Source organism: Muntiacus reevesi, chromosome 4, assembly GCF_963930625.1.
Source record: "Muntiacus reevesi chromosome 4, mMunRee1.1, whole genome shotgun sequence".
In the NCBI taxonomy this organism is placed as follows: Eukaryota; Metazoa; Chordata; class Mammalia; order Artiodactyla; family Cervidae; genus Muntiacus; species Muntiacus reevesi.
Genome location: NC_089252.1, coordinates 32,911,032 through 32,928,446, shown reverse-complemented (window position 1 = coordinate 32,928,446; position 17,415 = coordinate 32,911,032). Strand labels below are relative to the sequence as shown.

General features: G+C 37.9%; 1 protein-coding gene and 1 long non-coding RNA gene across 2 annotated transcripts in view; one reads left to right on the top strand and one right to left on the bottom strand.

Annotated features, from left to right (window-relative positions):
- The window catches only part of MIB1 (MIB E3 ubiquitin protein ligase 1), a 98,455-nt gene that overhangs the window by 18,057 nt on the left and 62,983 nt on the right, over positions 1-17,415 (top strand). The window contains exons 3-6 of the mRNA XM_065932478.1: positions 1,271-1,400; positions 7,889-7,993; positions 9,416-9,482; positions 10,781-10,985. Of these exons, the coding sequence (XP_065788550.1) occupies positions 1,271-1,400; positions 7,889-7,993; positions 9,416-9,482; positions 10,781-10,985 (507 nt within the window). The remainder of the gene's footprint in view (positions 1-1,270; positions 1,401-7,888; positions 7,994-9,415; positions 9,483-10,780; positions 10,986-17,415) is intronic.
- The window catches only part of LOC136166348 (uncharacterized), a 33,700-nt gene continuing 28,122 nt past the window's right edge, over positions 11,838-17,415 (bottom strand). The window contains exon 4 of the long non-coding RNA XR_010662884.1: positions 11,838-12,152. This is a non-coding gene — a long non-coding RNA (uncharacterized lncRNA). The remainder of the gene's footprint in view (positions 12,153-17,415) is intronic.

Genomic DNA, 17,415 nt, shown 5'->3' with positions numbered 1-17,415 from the left:
TCGCTCATGGAGTATTCTCAGGGAGCTGTGACTAATGCAGAGAAGCAAGAGTCAAGTCGGTGAAGGGAGGCAACAGGAGTGATAGAAAGATGGATTTTTGGGTCAGACTGTCCTGGTTCAAATCTTGGCCCTGCCATTTGTTAAGTCATTTCCTACATATTATTTAGTTTTGTCTTTTGCTTACAGTTTTTAAAGTTGGAGTGTGGTAAAGACATTCTGAAAATGAATAGAATAATGAGATGAAGTAGAATTTAAAAATCCCAATTCTTTTTGATTTTTTAGGAATGAGAAGGCTGTAGGAAAATAAGGGATGGAAGGCCTTGGAGAATCATGCTAGTCTAGGTAGCTGGATGTAGCATCTTTTTCAAGGTCCGTAGTCTTTTGTAGGTATATACTGCTTTAGAGACAGTTTTGTGTAGGTCAGATCCAGTCCACAGGTGTATTTTGCTTGACTTGCTCTCAATTTTTGAACAGTTGCTTACCTTGTAAAACTTGTGAGAGGTGAATTTCTGTGAAAGGTGATTTCACAGAAAGATCAAGTTTTTGAATTCTAACTCCCCCCCGCGCCCCCACCCAGGCTGTCAACACAGGGCCTGCGTTTGTTCCTGGCAGTGGTTGGCTGAAGCCCAGGAGCATCTGCCCCTTTGGACAAACCGTCCTCTGGAGTTCACCAAAGTCCCTACCACTCCTTATTGTCTTCCTCTGCCCAAGGTCAAGTGCCAGTTGTCATTTGTCATGGCTGCGGTGCTCTCTCTCAGGCCCTCGTTTGTAGTATGTGCCTGGCAGTTGTAGGGTTTTGTATATGCCATCTCTAAAGTAGTGAAGAGCTGTAGTGATGCCCTGCAGTGGTTAGACTGGATTCATGTGTTGATTCCATTCCTGTGTAACTTTTGTGACCTTGGGCAAGTTATTGATGCTTACCTCTTTGGGACTTAGTTTCCTCATTTGTAAAATGAGCAATGTAATAGATAGTACCCTTTATCTTAAGGCGGGTAACAGAGTTTATATCTCTAAGTATTTTTATGTATAGGAAAAGCTAAGTGAATATAAAGTGTTGTTATTATTCCAACTACTAATGTCTTCATCAGCGTAACTTAGGGAATGAGGAAAGTGTTCCTGTTACTTGCTGTTATGGTGTTAACCAGAGCAAAGAAAAATCTTTTATACTTTCAAAATAACCTTTTATATAGTCTTTATTTTAAAAAATAAATTGCCACCCATTACCAATTTTATTTTTACATAAATTTGAAAATAGATAATCTTCTTTTAGGGTTCTGTTAGAGTCTCGTAGAAAATCGAAGAAGATCACGGCCCGAGGGATCTTTGCAGGTGCCAGAGTGGTACGAGGAGTGGACTGGCAGTGGGAAGATCAGGATGGAGGAAATGGACGCAGGGGAAAGGTAAAGGTTGTTTATGATCCATCATGTTGTTCTCGAATACTGTATATTCAGATAATGTTAAAATTACTGTAATTGAATTTCATGGCCCATTTTCTTTAAGGCCAATAGCAGTTTCTTAAACTTTCATTTTTCTTTCCCCTGGGAAGAAAAATGATTGTTCCTCTCTGCTGTACACATTAGTGTTCAGCGAGAAGATTGGTGGTTGGGTTTTTCTTTTCCACCTTTAGGCTTCGCTTTACCATTTTGTTGCTCAGAATGCCTTTCTGGACATCCTCTTTGGGCCAGTCCTTCTTAAGCAGTATCTCATGTTCTTGGCTTTCTTGTTATTAACATTTCATCTGAATTTACTTGCTTTATGTTCCATTCCCTCAAACGTGTGTTTCTGAGGGATCATAGGCAGAGTGGTCTGGGGATCAATTACAGCAGTTACTCTGAAGGGAATTTTGTAGTCTCTTTAATGGGGTGGGATAACCAGAGATATCAGGGTAAGTGAGTTGTTGGTTTTGCTTATTTTGGATTTCATGTTGCTTCTGCTGGTGATGCAGTCGTTGATTCAGTCAACAAATCCTGAATGTTTGTTCTGGGTATTTTGCTCAGTGAACTGAATGTGTATTCAAATCCTGAGTGTGTGTTCTGGGTGTTTAGCTCAGTGTACTGAGTGTATATTCAAATCCTGAGTGTGTGTTCTGGGTGTTTAGCTCAGTGTACTGAGTGTATATTCAAATCCTGAGTGTGTGTTCTGGGTGTTTTGCTCAATGTACTGAGTGTATATTCAAATCCTGAGTGTGTGTTCTGGGTGTTTAGCTCAGTGTACTGAGTGTGTATTCAAATGCTGAGTGTGTGTTCTGGGGTGTTTTGCTCGGTGTACTGAGTGTATATGCAAGTCCTAAGTGTGTGTTCTGGGTGCTTTGCTTGGTGTACTGAAATTAACAGTATTTCCCTTTGAGACTTCAGCTTCAGTCCCTGTTCCACTGTTACCTTCTGTAAAATATTGTTCTTAGGATTAAGGAATGATGACTTTAAAGTCTGTGTCTTCTGAGGAACTCCTCCTAGGAACTTGAAGGCCTCTTGTACTACTTCGTGCTGTATAGATTCTTTTGAATTTAAGATTTTTAAACATTTGTCAAATAAGATGTTTTCCAAATTCAGAGTATTGCTGTATTGATTTCATTTTTAAATGATAAGGTCTAATGTTTAATGTTTGAAAGTCAGACAAATATTTTAGTCTTTATCTTTTAAGTACTTTGATTTTTATTAAGGAAGCAATGCTTTTTAAGAAAAACTTTAGTAAATATTTACTGACCACTTAGGTGCAGGATTCTGTTCCAGACGTGAGGGTTGTAGGAATAAACAGAAAAGGCAAAGCTCCTATTCTTCGGAGACCTGTGTTCTCATTAGAGGAGATGGAGAACCAGAAATCCGAATCTAAGTTCTGTGACCAGCAGCATTAGTGTCACCTGACAGCTTGTTAGAAGTATGCTAGGTAATAGTCACCTTCCTCCTAGACTTTCTAATTTAGAATCTTCACGTTAATAAGATGCCTAAGTCACTCAGGTGCACATTACAGTTTGAGAAGCATGCTTCTTTCTTTTTTATTATTTAAACTTTTTGTTTTGTATTGGAGTATATATAGCCAGTTAACAATGTTGTGAAAGTTTCAGGTGGATGGCAAAGGGACTCAGTTACATGTATACATGTATCCATTCTCCCCCAAATTCTCTTCCCATCCAGGCTGCCACTTAACATTGAGCAGAGTTCCCTGTGCTATGCTATACAGCAGGTCCTTGTTGGTTATCTGAAATACAGCAGAGTGTACATGTCCATCCCAAACTCCCTAACTATCCCTCAGCTCCCCTCCCCACCCCTACCCTGGGCAACCATAAGGAGAAGCATGTTACCAGAAGCAAAACTAGACCGCAGACCAGTGTGAGTTTGGGGAAGGCACCGTCTCTGGCTGAATGGAGTGCTGTGGGGGCACGCTTGGCAAGCCAGTGGCAGAGCAGGGGCAGTCTTGTCCCAGTGCAGAGGGTCTTGGTGAGTGGAACTCAGCCTGGATGTCACCCTCTGCTTTCCTCTTTGGCAAGGCCCTTTGTGCAGTAAACAGCTTCTGCAATCATTTACAGCAATCCTGTGTCACATGGGGTGTGTAAAACATACGTTGAAGCTTGAAGAATAGTAGTGAAATTTTAAAAAGTAAATTTTATTCCTACTCTACGGCTTAGAAAAGAGTGTTATGAATACCTTTAAAAGCCTTCTGTTTACTCTTTCCCAGCTGCAAGCCTTGCAAGGTAACTAATTCTTCCTGTCATTATTCCCTTGTTTGTCTTTATTATTGTATGACTTAGTGCTCTGTATTACAACATTTAGGATTTAATTTTTTGAGAAACCAAGTAGCAAGCAGAAACCTAGCCTTTGTAAAGACAGAGCAGAACTGTGCTTTTAGACGAAGGCTTCTAGGGAGAAGATAAACTGAATTCAGTCTCTGGATAACGACATCCCTGGGAGCTCGTAAGAGTCTTTCTGGGGTAGTCAGTAGCCGTGGTCACTAGTGGGTCCTGGAAACACGGGGCTCAGCGTGGGCAGGACACCAGGGAGGGCAGAAGTATGGACCACGTGCTGTACGCTGGACAGGAATGGAGTCAGAGCGCGTGTGTTGTTTGCTTCCAAACTTACCATGCTGCACCTCAAAGTTTTAGAAATAAGGCAAAGCAGAGTATTCTATGGAGTGGGCTGGTTTAGGGGGCAGGGAATGGGGGTGCAGGGGAGAGTGGGAACCTCATCATTACATAGGCCAGTAAGCCAAGTTCAGTTGAGAATTTGGGTCTGGCTCACTCAGGCAGTGTGTCCTTGGGTCGATAAAGCGATATGATGGCAGTGGACATCTTGGTATTGAAAGCCTTCAGCACGTCTGGCCTGTGAGTCATGTGGCTGCAGTCGGGTTGCCCTTGACACCTGGTAGCCAGCAGGCATCTTGGCAGCCCCCTCTGATGGATGCCTTTGTCTCTTTCCTGGCTGGATCTTGTGTTTTCTGTATCCTATTACATCATCTTCCTTAGTTACTCTTCCTTTTGACGGAGTACACGTCCTAGTAATGTTTTTTGAAAGAGTACATGAGAAGTAAGTTTTTTAATACTTTTATTCTAAAAAGTGTTTTAGCTTTATATTCTTCCTCACACTTAATTATGTGGTCAGAGGGTTAAAAAAACTTTTTTTCATCACCTTTTCAAAAGCAGTTGCTGCTAAAGCCTGAAGCCACGTAAATGGTACTTCCTGGGATTTGTATTATATCGACACTTCTTAGGGGGAATGCAAAGTAGCAACTTTGAAGCTTTGAGTCATCAGTATTACATTTTTGGTTTGTTATGATTTAATGCTTGTTACATTTTAGGAACAAAAAGAAAAATAAATGAAACCATTTTGCACATATGACTCTGAGTGAGGGAACTTAATGTAATAGGAAGTCTTCAAGGTAACATTATTTAAGCACATGTTTGAAATGAAATACAATTTTTGTCTGACTCTGACTGTGTGTGTGAATGAATAACGTTTTTAATTTCCCCTTTTCCTTCATGGCTGGCTTCTCTCTCCCAGTCCTCTGGTGTAACCCACATGAAGGTGGTAGTGTATTCTTATCTTTTTTACCTTGAGGTTCAAGATTCCCCATTCTCATTACTATGTGTTCTCAACTGTATGGTTAGTTGGAGCCATTTTAAGGGATGGATTCCAAATTGGGCTGATATTGTGTTAATACTGACACCGGCTATGGCCTGTCACATGCCTGCATGTACCGTGGTTTTTTGCATGTGACAACAGTGTTAACACACAAATAAGCAGAGCAAGTGCAGGCTTTGACAGACATGATGTAAGGATATCACAGAAATGTGTAATATGGTCTTAACTACCTATGTTAGTATTTCAAGACTGTTTTCATTTTACACATGCTTTAAATATGTGTTAATTGCCTCATACACATACACTAGATATATTTCCTTCTTTTTATTTTATTTTATTTTATTTTTAGTTCTACCACTTTATTGCTACCAACCCATCTCCCTCCACCCTCGTGCACACATGCTCAGTCATGTAACCCCATGGACTTCAGCCTGCCAGGCTCCTCTGTCCATGGACTTTTCCAGGCAAGAATACTGGAGTGGGTTGCCATTTCCTTCTCCTATTTCCTTCTTTTTAAAAAACTTTATTATGGAAAATTTCAAACATACACCAGAAAGCATAATATAACAAATCCCCGTGCACCCAACATCCAACTTCAGACTTTATCAGTGTTTTAAAAACTGCCATTTATTTGTTGAAGAAATCAAGTTCTTTGTATTTTTCTGATCGATTCTTTATGGTATTCTTTAACGTGTTCTTCTAACTGTTGTATTTCTTATAAACTTATTGTTAGATGTAGAGAAATGAGTAGATTCGGGTTCAAGTTTATTTTGGCAAGAGTACCTCATTACTGGTGTGTGTACTTAGATTGCACATAAAGGAGGCATGTAAAGTCTTGATTATTCTACTATTAGTGGTGTTAAGATTGATCAGTGCAGATATTGTCGGTTTGATCTTTACAGAATTTCTCAGCAACCTTCTACCAAATGTTTTAGTAGCCATTCCACACGTATTTATTAATCAGAATCGAAAGTAAGAAATTAATGTAGTTATTTTCTTATGCTTTCCACTTTATTTCCTACTCGACAAACTGAATCACATTAACAAATGAAGTGATTTCATTTAGTGTTTCACAGTTTGAGTAATGAACTTGCTTATATTCCAAGTAATTTGAAATTTAGGATGAATTCGATTTAAGCAAAATTTGTAGTCTTTGTTTTTTAGTTGATTGAATGCTTTTTTGTCCCTCTCATAAAAACACAGGCTTATTTAATCTAGTACTGCATTTTTAAAAATAAATGAAATAGAATCTGACTGTATTATAATCAAAGTGATTTTTCCTTTCTACAAATTGCATGTTTCACTTTAGAATGTTAGAAACTCTTGCTTTTGAAGATTATACAGTGGTTAGTTGCGAAAATCATAAAACACAGCCTGGCAGCAATGGACTCCGCAGTCGGGATGGCAGTTACTTCTATTAGGAGGCAGGAGGGTGGGGTTGATGAGAGGCATGCAGGGGACTTTAAAAGTACTGGTAATTTTCTTTTTCTTAATCTAATGTTCATTTCATTTTTTAATTATTTTTTAAAGTTTGTGTTATATTTTTATAACATAATTTATTTTAAAATTAGAAAGAATAAACTCATTTACTAATGCTTTGAAATATTATTCAAGTATTTAATTAAATCCTAAGCATAAAAACTTTTTATCTCACAAAAGCACTGTAAACTACATGGCTTGCAAAATTGTTTCTTTAGCACAGGATGAAAATGAAGCAGTCATTATGTAAAATATGTAGCTTGCGAAACTGTTTCTTTAGCACAGGGTGGAAATGAAGTGGTCATTATGTATCTTATTTGAAATAGTAGTCTGTTTTTAAGGGCATACCTTAAAGGTTATGTTTAGTATCAGCCTGGCATTCTGAGAAACTATGACGGGTGGTTGGTAAGTGCCAAGTTGGAGAAGAGTCCTGAGTTGCACATGTACAGCCTCCCAGCCTGGGCTGTAGACTGGTTCACTTGAGAATCCCCAAGTTCAGTGCTCACTCTGTGTCATTTTTGTGTAGCTGATTCTTGGCCCTAAATCAATAGCAACTCTAGTTTTTTTGTTTTTTGTTTTTTAAATATTGACTGCTCTAACGAATCCGTCTTGCGGCATGTGGGGCCTGGAGGTAGTGTCTGGGTTTCCATTGTAGTCGTGGCATTTTAGCTTGGATGGCCTGCTTTTCAGGGCAGCTGAGGGGCACTGCTGGAGGACAGATCTCTCAGGCCCTCTTTAAACTTGGCCTTTGAGCCTGTGCTCATCCCGTTTCAGCTGACCAGAGAGCTGAGTTATCTTGAATTGTTCTGGGTATTTGGTCAAAGATTTTAAATTTTGTATCAAAAAATAGGTTTGAAAGGATACACTGCTGTTAGTAGGAACCCTTTAAGAGTAAAGATTTAAAATTTTGAATTACGTATTTGCTGATAATCCATCATCACTGTAATCACTAAGCCTCTCAATTTAAAATTTCTGCAGTAGTTTTAGGGACTTCCCTGGTGGTCCAGTAGTTAGGACTCCATGCTCTCTCTCACTGCTGTGGCCCCAGGTTCAATTCCTGGTCCAGTAAACTGAGATACTGTAAGCCATGCCATGTGGCCAAAAACAAATAAATAAAATTTCTACAGTGCTGTTAGAAATAACCTTATAATATTCTGGAAAAGTATCTCTAATTCAATTATATGTTAGAAGTGATATATATTTGGCAAGTAAGTGTTTTTCATGATCCTGTTACACAAGATTGTAACTGAGGTAATTTTAAAGATTTAAATATAATTAAAAGAATCAGCCTTTCCTCTCTTCTTAAAGATTTTTTTTCCCTCAAAAATTTCCCTTAGGTAACAGAGATCCAGGACTGGAGTGCATCAAGCCCGCATAGCGCAGCCTACGTTCTCTGGGATAATGGTGCTAAGAACCTGTACAGAGTTGGCTTTGAGGGCATGGTAAGTGCAAGAACCATAGAAGATGAAAATATTGGGTGGGTGAAAGAAAGGAAATTAAAAATAGCCCTTATTGTAATCTTTCATTTTTTCTTGTGTCATTTCCTTTTGTCATAATGTCATCTGAATCATGAGTAGGCAGTAGGAAGGAACATCTGTAAAGTGAGAATTGAATATAATAGGTGTTAAGATTATTTTTAAGGTGTTTTTTCCTTGTATTTTTAAAGTGTACTGTTGATAATTGAAAATGACTGACCTAGAAACACTGTGAATTACTCAAGTGCTAAAGGAGTAGTATTTATATATAGGTTGATTCCCATTCTTTTTTGATGGCTGGGTAGCACTCCTTGTATGATTATGCCATTGTTTATGAAATTTCTGTTGATGGGTGTCTGGGTTGGCTTTTTGTTTTTGTTTTTCATTGTTGCAAGCACTGTTTCAGTGACATACATCCTTGTGCATATGTCTTTGTACATTTATGAGTATATTTTCTTAAGATAGATTCCTAGAAGTGGAATTGCTAGGTTAAAGTATCACATTAAAACAGTTTGACCCATGACTCTTTGGCTAGGATTGAACTAAATGTGAACTCCAGTGGCAAAGGAGGCTGTAACAGAGAGTTGGATTGTGTGTATGTGTGTAAAGGAGCTCATTTTCTTAATACAGTAAGTGTATATTGGTCACTTTATACATCTATATATGTGTATATATATGGTACTGTTAGGCACTTTCAGGTAATCTAGTTCTGAATTTTCATAGTCACCCTCAAAGTTTCTCATCTAACTTCACGTTTTCTGTACTTTTCGTTATACCACAACTGCTTCCCCATTCAAATAGATACTTAAGTAATTTCTTATTAAAGCTAAGTGGGAAGGAACTTCAGTTAACTAAATTATGGTCAAATAAGGACTAAAAGTGATATAAATAGGAAATTATATGGACACAGAATCAAAAGACTGGATTTGGTACTTTCTTTTTCTCCCTTCTGACTAGTTTTGGATAATTTCCTTTATTAAATGAATCAATGCCTACCTTGTATGTTTGATAAAATTGGTTAGAAAGATCAAATGAGATGACCTCTTTTTTGGTAAAAGTATCTTTTAAATGGAATGTATTATGTACTTTTTAAATACAAGATTTTTGTTGTAGTTCTTTTTTTCCAGCATGTGTTTTTGAAAATATTTCAGTGGTAAAGATCCAGACATTTTAATTTTGAACTATAAAAGAAAGCTTAAAGTATGACATATCTGAAGATCAAGTTTATAGTTTTTGATGGATGTTTTTGAAAGCAGTGTTTAGTGTGATTATTAACCCAGAGCTACTTCTGTTGAGGATAATGTTCTGAGTGAACATTTTTGCCTATTTTAGGTATTGAGCTATACTTGGAGCTTTTAAGGGTGATTCTTTTGGTTTCTTTTTTTGTAGTCTGATCTGAAGTGTGTCCAGGATGCCAAAGGAGGTTCTTTCTACAGAGATCATTGTCCTGTGCTAGGTAAGTTAGCAGACAAGAAAATTTCTGAATAACGGGTCTGAGTTCATGGAATCAGAAAAGCGTTTCAACTGGGCTTTACGAAAATTAGTTACCATTAAAGATTTTTAAAGGCATGCTCTTGGTTGTGTTTGGTTTTAAAAGCATTTGTTCTTTTTTAATGATTCATTTAGTCTCTGAAAGAGTTATCATGTCTTGCTAAATTGATACATCATTTATAGGGCATACCAATACTGTGTGAAACTTTTTTGTTTTAATCATGAACTTGTTGAAAAATTTTGTGTTGTATTACCAATGTTATATATCTTATACTGCTGAGAATGAGACTGAACAATTTATTTATAAATTCCTTTGAAAATATAACATTAGCTCCAAGATTAAGATAATATGATAAATATAAATTAACGTATGATTAAAATAAAGAACAAGAAAACCAAAACTACTTTCATTTTATAGATTCTTCATTGTTGCTACAATGGACATTTGCCACATTCTTCAGATTAAGCCTTTAGGCTCTTCTGATTTAGCTGTTCTCGTGTGAACTCTGTGTTTCTCTTTTCAAATCATTTGTTTTCCCTTACTGCCCCAAAGTGCTGTTTTCTTGCAGCATACTCTAATTTTTTAGAAAAAAGGAGAATATGGAAGAAAATCTTACGGTTTTGATGAGAGATGAGATCATCTCTCTTGCATTCAGAAACATTCTTCTTTTGTATTTGGACTTTACAAGAAAATTGTGGAATCAACGTAGACATTTAGGATCTCTCAGCATAGTGTTTGATGATCATGCCTCCTCTGTCCCAGAAATAGCTTTGAAAATAATCTTGGAAATGGGCTTTTAAAATATTTAAAAATGCTATTAAGGCAAAAATCACAAAAACCATTTGGTAAATAATAATAGTAAGCACCTCAGAGATAGCAAAATTCCAGGAGTCTCTTTCGTATTCTTTAGTTAGCTATCCTGACTCTTCAACAAGCCGTCCAGGCAGAAAGGCGAGTTACCAACGCCCAGAGCTTCGTGTTTCGATAGTTAGTGCCTTGTCATCTATAGATTCTGCTCCTCTTCAGTCATTGTTATAAATCATTACTTTATTTCTGCTTTTGAGTCTGTTTTCTTTTCTTTCTTTTTTAAAGCTGTATAATTCTAGATTTTTATACTCACATTTTATTCTCAAACCATTTTAAGACTAGATAGTAACTGAAACTCAACTGTCTGGGGCTTTTTAAAAAAAATTAGAGCAGTGCAGTTGCCTGTTGTTGCTGTGGTTTTCCTCGTCCTTGGTCACCTCCCTCTGCAATTACAGGTGAGCAGAATGGCAACAGGAATCCTGGTGGACTGCAGATTGGGGACCTGGTCAACATAGATCTTGACCTTGAAATTGTACAGTCTTTGCAGCACGGTCATGGCGGATGGACTGATGGCATGTTTGAGACCTTGACTACAACTGGAACAGTTTGTGGAATTGATGAAGATCATGACATTGTAGTACAGTATCCAAGCGGCAATAGGTTGGTTCTATTTCTTAATTTTCAGTAATAGCAAGTGAAATTTGTCTACAGAGGAACTCTGAGCCTTACAAAAAGCAAATAATGTGACATAACAAAGACTTCTTACAGCTGACTCTTCAGTAGTAGAAGAAAATCCAGAATACCTTAGTAAAGTGGAAGGAAGCAAGTAAGAACTCTCTGTGTGTGTGTGTATTTATGAGTCAATGCTCTGTGCACTTTTTTCTCCCTTTAGTGAGCAGAATACATTGTATCAGTATTGGGTCCAAGTGTAGCTAACAAGTTGTCTGTTCCTGGTGGACTGTATCAGTCTACCCTGAATGAACAGGGTAATAGCAGTGAACTCCTCTGGTCCCTGTCTCCTGTTGTCTCATGGTGACACAGCTCTCCTTTGCCACACGCTCATCGGTATCAGCAACACAGCACTGTGTGCATTTAGTCATTTCTGTAACCTTCCATACACACCATCCTTCCATGCACACTCCATCCTTCCATGCTCCTTGTCTTCCTCTTCTCTGGATTACTCCTCTGCCTCCTGTAAATACTGAATATGTGCTTGCCTCCTCTCTCCAGCTACCCTCCCTGGTACATGCATACAATATTTGTCTGTTTAAGCCTCCTATTATCCACTAAAACGGTTATTTATTTGATCGCTGGGTTTCAAGTTTCTTGGAGACTGGGCCTGTGCCTTTTATTTGTTTATCCCTAGGGGCCAAAATGTATCCAATTTGCTAATATGTTTATAGTATTTTAGAGAAAAAACAATAGTTAATTGTCAAATCTTTATTACTGCCATGTACTTAAAGAAACTAACTCTCCCAAATTTCTTTAGGGGAGGGATTATATATAGAATAAGAAAAATAAACATTAAATTGCTAGCCAAAGTATAAATTAACTCTAATTGTTTTCAGATCTGGAGAATATATGTGACCATATCAAGAGATGCACAAAAAACATTTGACAAAATCCAATATCCTTCATGGTAAAAATACTAAATAAACTAAGAACAGAAGGGGAACTTCTTCAGCCTGATAAAGGGCATCTATGAAATCCTACAGTGAGCAGCGTCCTCAGTGGTGAAAGACTGAATGCTTTCTCCTTTAAGATCAGCAACAAAACCAGGATGTCTGCTCTCCATGCTTTTATTCCATCTTGTCCTAGAGGGTCAAGCTGTGGCGGTTAGGCAAGAAAAAGAAATAAGAGGGAGAAGTAAGAGAATGGAACAAGTTAAACCATCTCTGTTCACATGTGATGTGATCTTGTGCATAGAAAAATCTAGGAATCAACAAAAAAAACTGTTAGAAGTAATAAATGAATTCAGCATAGTCATGGGATATAATATTAATATAGAAAAATAATATAAAAAGTGTAACTCTCTATACTGCAATGAACAACCTGAAAATGAAAATAATAAAGCAATTCTGTTTATAATAGCATCAAAGAATAAAATACTTAATGTTAAATTTAGCCCAATAAGTACAAGGCGTATACACTGAAGACTAAAACATTATTAAGGAAATTAAAGATGACCTAAATAAATGGAAAGATGTTTCATGTTTATGGATCAGAAGATCTAATATTGTGTAGCTGGTGCATTAGTTTCCTAGAATTGCCACAACAAATTAGCACAGAGTGGCTTCACAGCAGAAGTTTCTTCTTTGACAGTCCTGGAGGCTCACAGCCAGGCTGCTGGCAAGCCTGGTCCCTTCTGCGGACTCGGAGGAGGGTCTGCGCCGCGCCTCTTTCCTGGCGCCGACGGCTGCTGTAGTCCTTCGTGTGCCTTGGCCGGCTGGCGCATCACTTGTTTCTTTGTCTCCTTCTTCACTTGGCCTTGTCCCCAGCGAGTCTGTGTGTCCCTGTGTCTTCACATGACCACCTCCTCCTCCTTTTTTGGGGTGACGCACACATTTTATTTTTAAATTCATTCAAATTAATCTCTGGTTAGTCAAGTTCAGTATCAGAGATTATCTGATACCGAGAGCCACATAAACTATCCTCTGGCCCACTATTTTCTTTTCATCAAGCCAGCACTTGTAGCTTAGCCCTCCATGAGGAAAGAACCCTAAGGAGGCGTAGAAGAACATTAATTGAGCTCATGGAAATTCTAAAATCTTTTACATAGAAAATGATGAAAAGATGGTTGTATATGACCTTTTAAGGACACCAGTCATTGGATTTAGGGCCCATGCTAATTATTCATGACCTTATTTTGACTTGATCATATCTGCAAAGACTCTGTTTCTAAATAAGGTCACATTCAGGTATTGGGGATTAACATTTCAGCATATGTTTTTGGAGGAAATAATTCATCATTTAACATATGATAGTATTCCTCAAATTAATCAACAGATATATACAATCCCTATTAAAATCCTGTTGCCTTTCTTTTACAGAAATTGGCATACTGATCCTAAAACTCATGTGGAAACTGAAGGGACCCAGAATAGCCAAAACAGTTTGAAAATGAACAGCAAAGTTGGAGGACTCCCTAATTTGAAAATTTACTACACAGCTACAGTAATCAAGACAGTCTATTACTGACTTAAAAATGGACATGTAGATTCAGTTCAGTTCAGTTCATTCACTCAGTCGTGTCCGACTCTTTGCAACCCCATGAACTGCAGCACGCCAGGCCCCCGTGTCCATCACCAACTCCCGGAGTTCACCCAAACCAATGTTCTTTGAGTCGGTGATGCCATCCAACCATCTCATCCTCTGTTGTCCCCTTCTCCTCCTGCCCTCAATCTTTCCCAGCATCAGAGTCTTTTCAAATGAGTCAGTTCTTCACATCAGGTGGCCAAAGTATTGGAGTTTCAGCTTCAAAATCAGTCCTACCAATGAACACCCAGGACTGATCTTTAGTGTGGACTGATTGGATCTCCTTGCAGTCCAAGGGACTCTCAAGAGTCTTCTCCAACACCACAGTTCAAAAGCATCAATTTTTCAGCACTCAACATTCTTCACAGGGCAACTCTCACATCCATACATGACCACTGGAAAAACCATAGCCTTGACCAGACGGACTTTTGTTGACAAAGTAATGTCTCTGCTTTCTAGGTTGCTGTCTAGGTTGGTCATAACTTTCCTTCCAAGAAGTAAGTGTCTTTTAATTTCATGGCTACAATCACCATCTGCAGTGATTTTGGAACCCAGAAAAATAAAGTCAGGCACTGTTTCCACTGTTTCCGCATCTATTTGCCATGAAGTGATGGGACTGGATGCCATGATCTTAGTTTTCTGAATGTTGAGCTTTAAGCCAACTTTTTCAGTCTCCTCCTTCACCTTCATCAAGAGGCTCTTTAGTTCTTCACTTTCTACCATAAGGGTGGTGTCATCTGCATATCTGAGGTTATTGATGTTTCTCCTGGCAACCTTGATTCCAGCTTGTGCTTCCTCCAGCCCAGCATTTCTCATGATGTATTCTGCATATAAGTTAAATAAGCAGGGTGACAATATACAGCCTTGATGTACTCCTTTTCTTATTTGGAACCAGTCTGTTGTTTCATGTCCAGTTCTAACTGTTGCTTCCTGACCTACATACAGGTTTCTCAAGAGGCAAATCAGGTGGTCTGGTATTCCCATCTCGCACAATTTTCCACAGTTTATTGTGATCCACACAGTCAAAGGCTTTGGCATAGTCAATAAAGCAGAAATAGATGTTTTTCTGGAACTCTCTTGCTTTTTCAATGATACCGGGGATGTTGGCAATTTGATCTCTGGTTCCTCTGCCTTTTCTAAAACCAGCTTGTAGATTGATTGAGTAGAATTGAGAGTCCAGAAATAAGCCCTTGCATTTAAAGTCAGTTAATTTTTTATAAGTGTTCAGCACAGTTCAGTGGGGGAAACAATAGTCTTTTCAACAAATGGTGCTGACAGTATTTACAAATATTCAATTATTACAATCTTCATCTAATTTTGTGTTAACTAATGTTTTTGTCAATTATGCAATAATTAAAAAATAAAACTGCAGTTAAAGAAAACACCCAAACCAAATCATGCTGCGTCAGTTGTATATTGGCATGCAATAGAATGAAATTGGACCCCTAATTTACACCATGTATAAATATTAAGTCGGAATGAATCACAGACCTAAATGCAAGAGGTAAAACTGGAAAACTCTTAGAACAAAACATAGTTGTACATCTTCATGACCTTGGATTAAACTGTGGTTTCTTAGATATGACCTCCAGGGTAGAAGCAACCAAAGAAAAAGTGAATAAGTTATACTTCATCAAAATTAAAACTTTAATATTTCTAAGGGGGCTGTCAAAACGGTGAAGAGACAACCTGTGGGATGGGAGAAAATATTTGCAAATCGTATGTTTGATTAGGGACTTGTGTGTAGAATACACTGTAAAGAACTCTTAAAATTCAACAATAAAAGGTAAATAACCTAGTTGAAAATGGACAAAAGATTTAAATAGACATTTTTTAACAGAAGATATTAATATTGTTCAGTTGTATCCAACTTTTGCGACCCCATAGACTGAAGCCCACCAGGCTCCTCTGTCCATGGAATTTTCCAGGCAAGAATACGGGAATGGGTTGCTATTTCCTTCTCCAGGAGATCTTCCCAACCCAGGGATTGAACCCTGGCCTCCTGCATTGCAGGCAAATTCGTTACCATCTGAGCTACGAGGGAAGCTTCTCACAGAAGGTACAGAAATGGTCAGTGAATGCATTGCATTAGTCTGCTAGGGTTTCCTTAACAAAATATCACAGGCTGGTGGCTTAATCAATAGACATTTCTTTATTTATTCTTTTTTTTTACTGTTCTGGAGGCTAGAAGTCCAAGATCAGGGTGCCATCAGGGTAGGTTTCTGGTGAGACCTCTTCTGGGCTTGGAGAGGACTGCTTTCTCATTGTCCTCACGTGGCACCTGGCCTTTATGAGATCATTCAGCCTTACTTTTCTCCCTAAAGGCCCCGTCTCCAATACACTGACATCAGAGCCATAGAGCTTTACCATGTGAACTCTGGAGGGAGTCAGTCCATTCTGTTTCACCCCTGAGGAGATGCAGGACATTGTTAGTTACTAAGGAAATTCAATTCACAGCCACAATGAAATACCACTTCACATACTAGAATGGCTAGAACAGAAAGGTAGGATAATTACAAGTGTTGCTGAGGGCATAGAGAAATTGGAACGAAACCCTCCTACATTAACGATAAGTAGGTGAAGTGGTCTAAATGCTTTGGAAAACAGTAGTTTCTCAAAATGTTAAATATAGAGTTGACGTATGACCCAGCATGTCCACTTCCAGGTTTATAGCCAAGAAAATTACAATGTGCCCACACCAAAATCTGTACATGAATGTTTGTAGAAGCATTATTCATAACAGCCAATATGTGGAAATAAGCCAAATGTGTATTGACTCCTGAATGGATAAGCAAGTTGTGGTATATCCATCCAATGGAACATTTTATTTGGCTATAAAAATGGATGGAGTACTGACATATGCTGCAACATAGATAAATCTTGAAAAAATTTCTTGAGTGAAAGAAGCCTGTCACAAAACGTCACATACTATCTGATTTTATTTATAGAAAATGTCTAGAATAAGGAAATCCATAGAAACAGAAAGTGTATTACTGGTTGTTAGAGGCTGGGAAGAGAGAGTTGATTTCACAGTCACTGCTGATTGTCATGGGGGTATCTTTTTGTGATGATGAAAATGAAATTATTATAGTGGTGATTGGTTATATAACTGAATATTCTAAAACCACTGATTTATACACATTAAATGAGTGAATTGTATGTGAATTACATCTTAAGAAGGGAAAAAATCTTAAATTCAGAATAGCACGTATTAACATATGTTGTCTTAAATGGCCTCTTATTTGGAAATGGTAAATTAACACAGTTTAGAATTGTTACTTGCAGAATTCCTCCTTGGTCCAAATTCTCTTGGGTACTAGTGTTATTAGTAACATAACACTTGACTTTTAGAAAAAAAAATTTTATTCTTTATTTAAGAACAGTTTATTAAGTACTTATCCTGTATTAGGGCCCGTGATTAGTTTTAGAATTAGACAGTTAAGACATGGTCCTCTACTTTGAAGAAGTTTCCCTTTAAATTTGGATAGATAAAGTCAGAAATAGCTGTATTGCAATGTTGTAAGTAGTTGTGAGAAGTGAATATTCAGGCTGTTCTGAAGGTACAAAAGAAGAGTGATCATTTCAGCTGGGCAAATTAACTCTCTGTTACAACCATCACTCAGCATATTAATAGAAGATCTGCATTCCATATACAATGGAATATTAACCGTTGTGTGGAGGGGTGCAGAATGGTGATCAAGGTGTGTTTGTGTGCAGTGAAACTTTCACTTTACATGTTTTTGAAATGTTTTAATCTTTAACAACGAGTGTGTATTACTTTTATAACAATTTTTAAAGCATGCAAGCGATAATCTAGACAAAAGTGTATCGTACC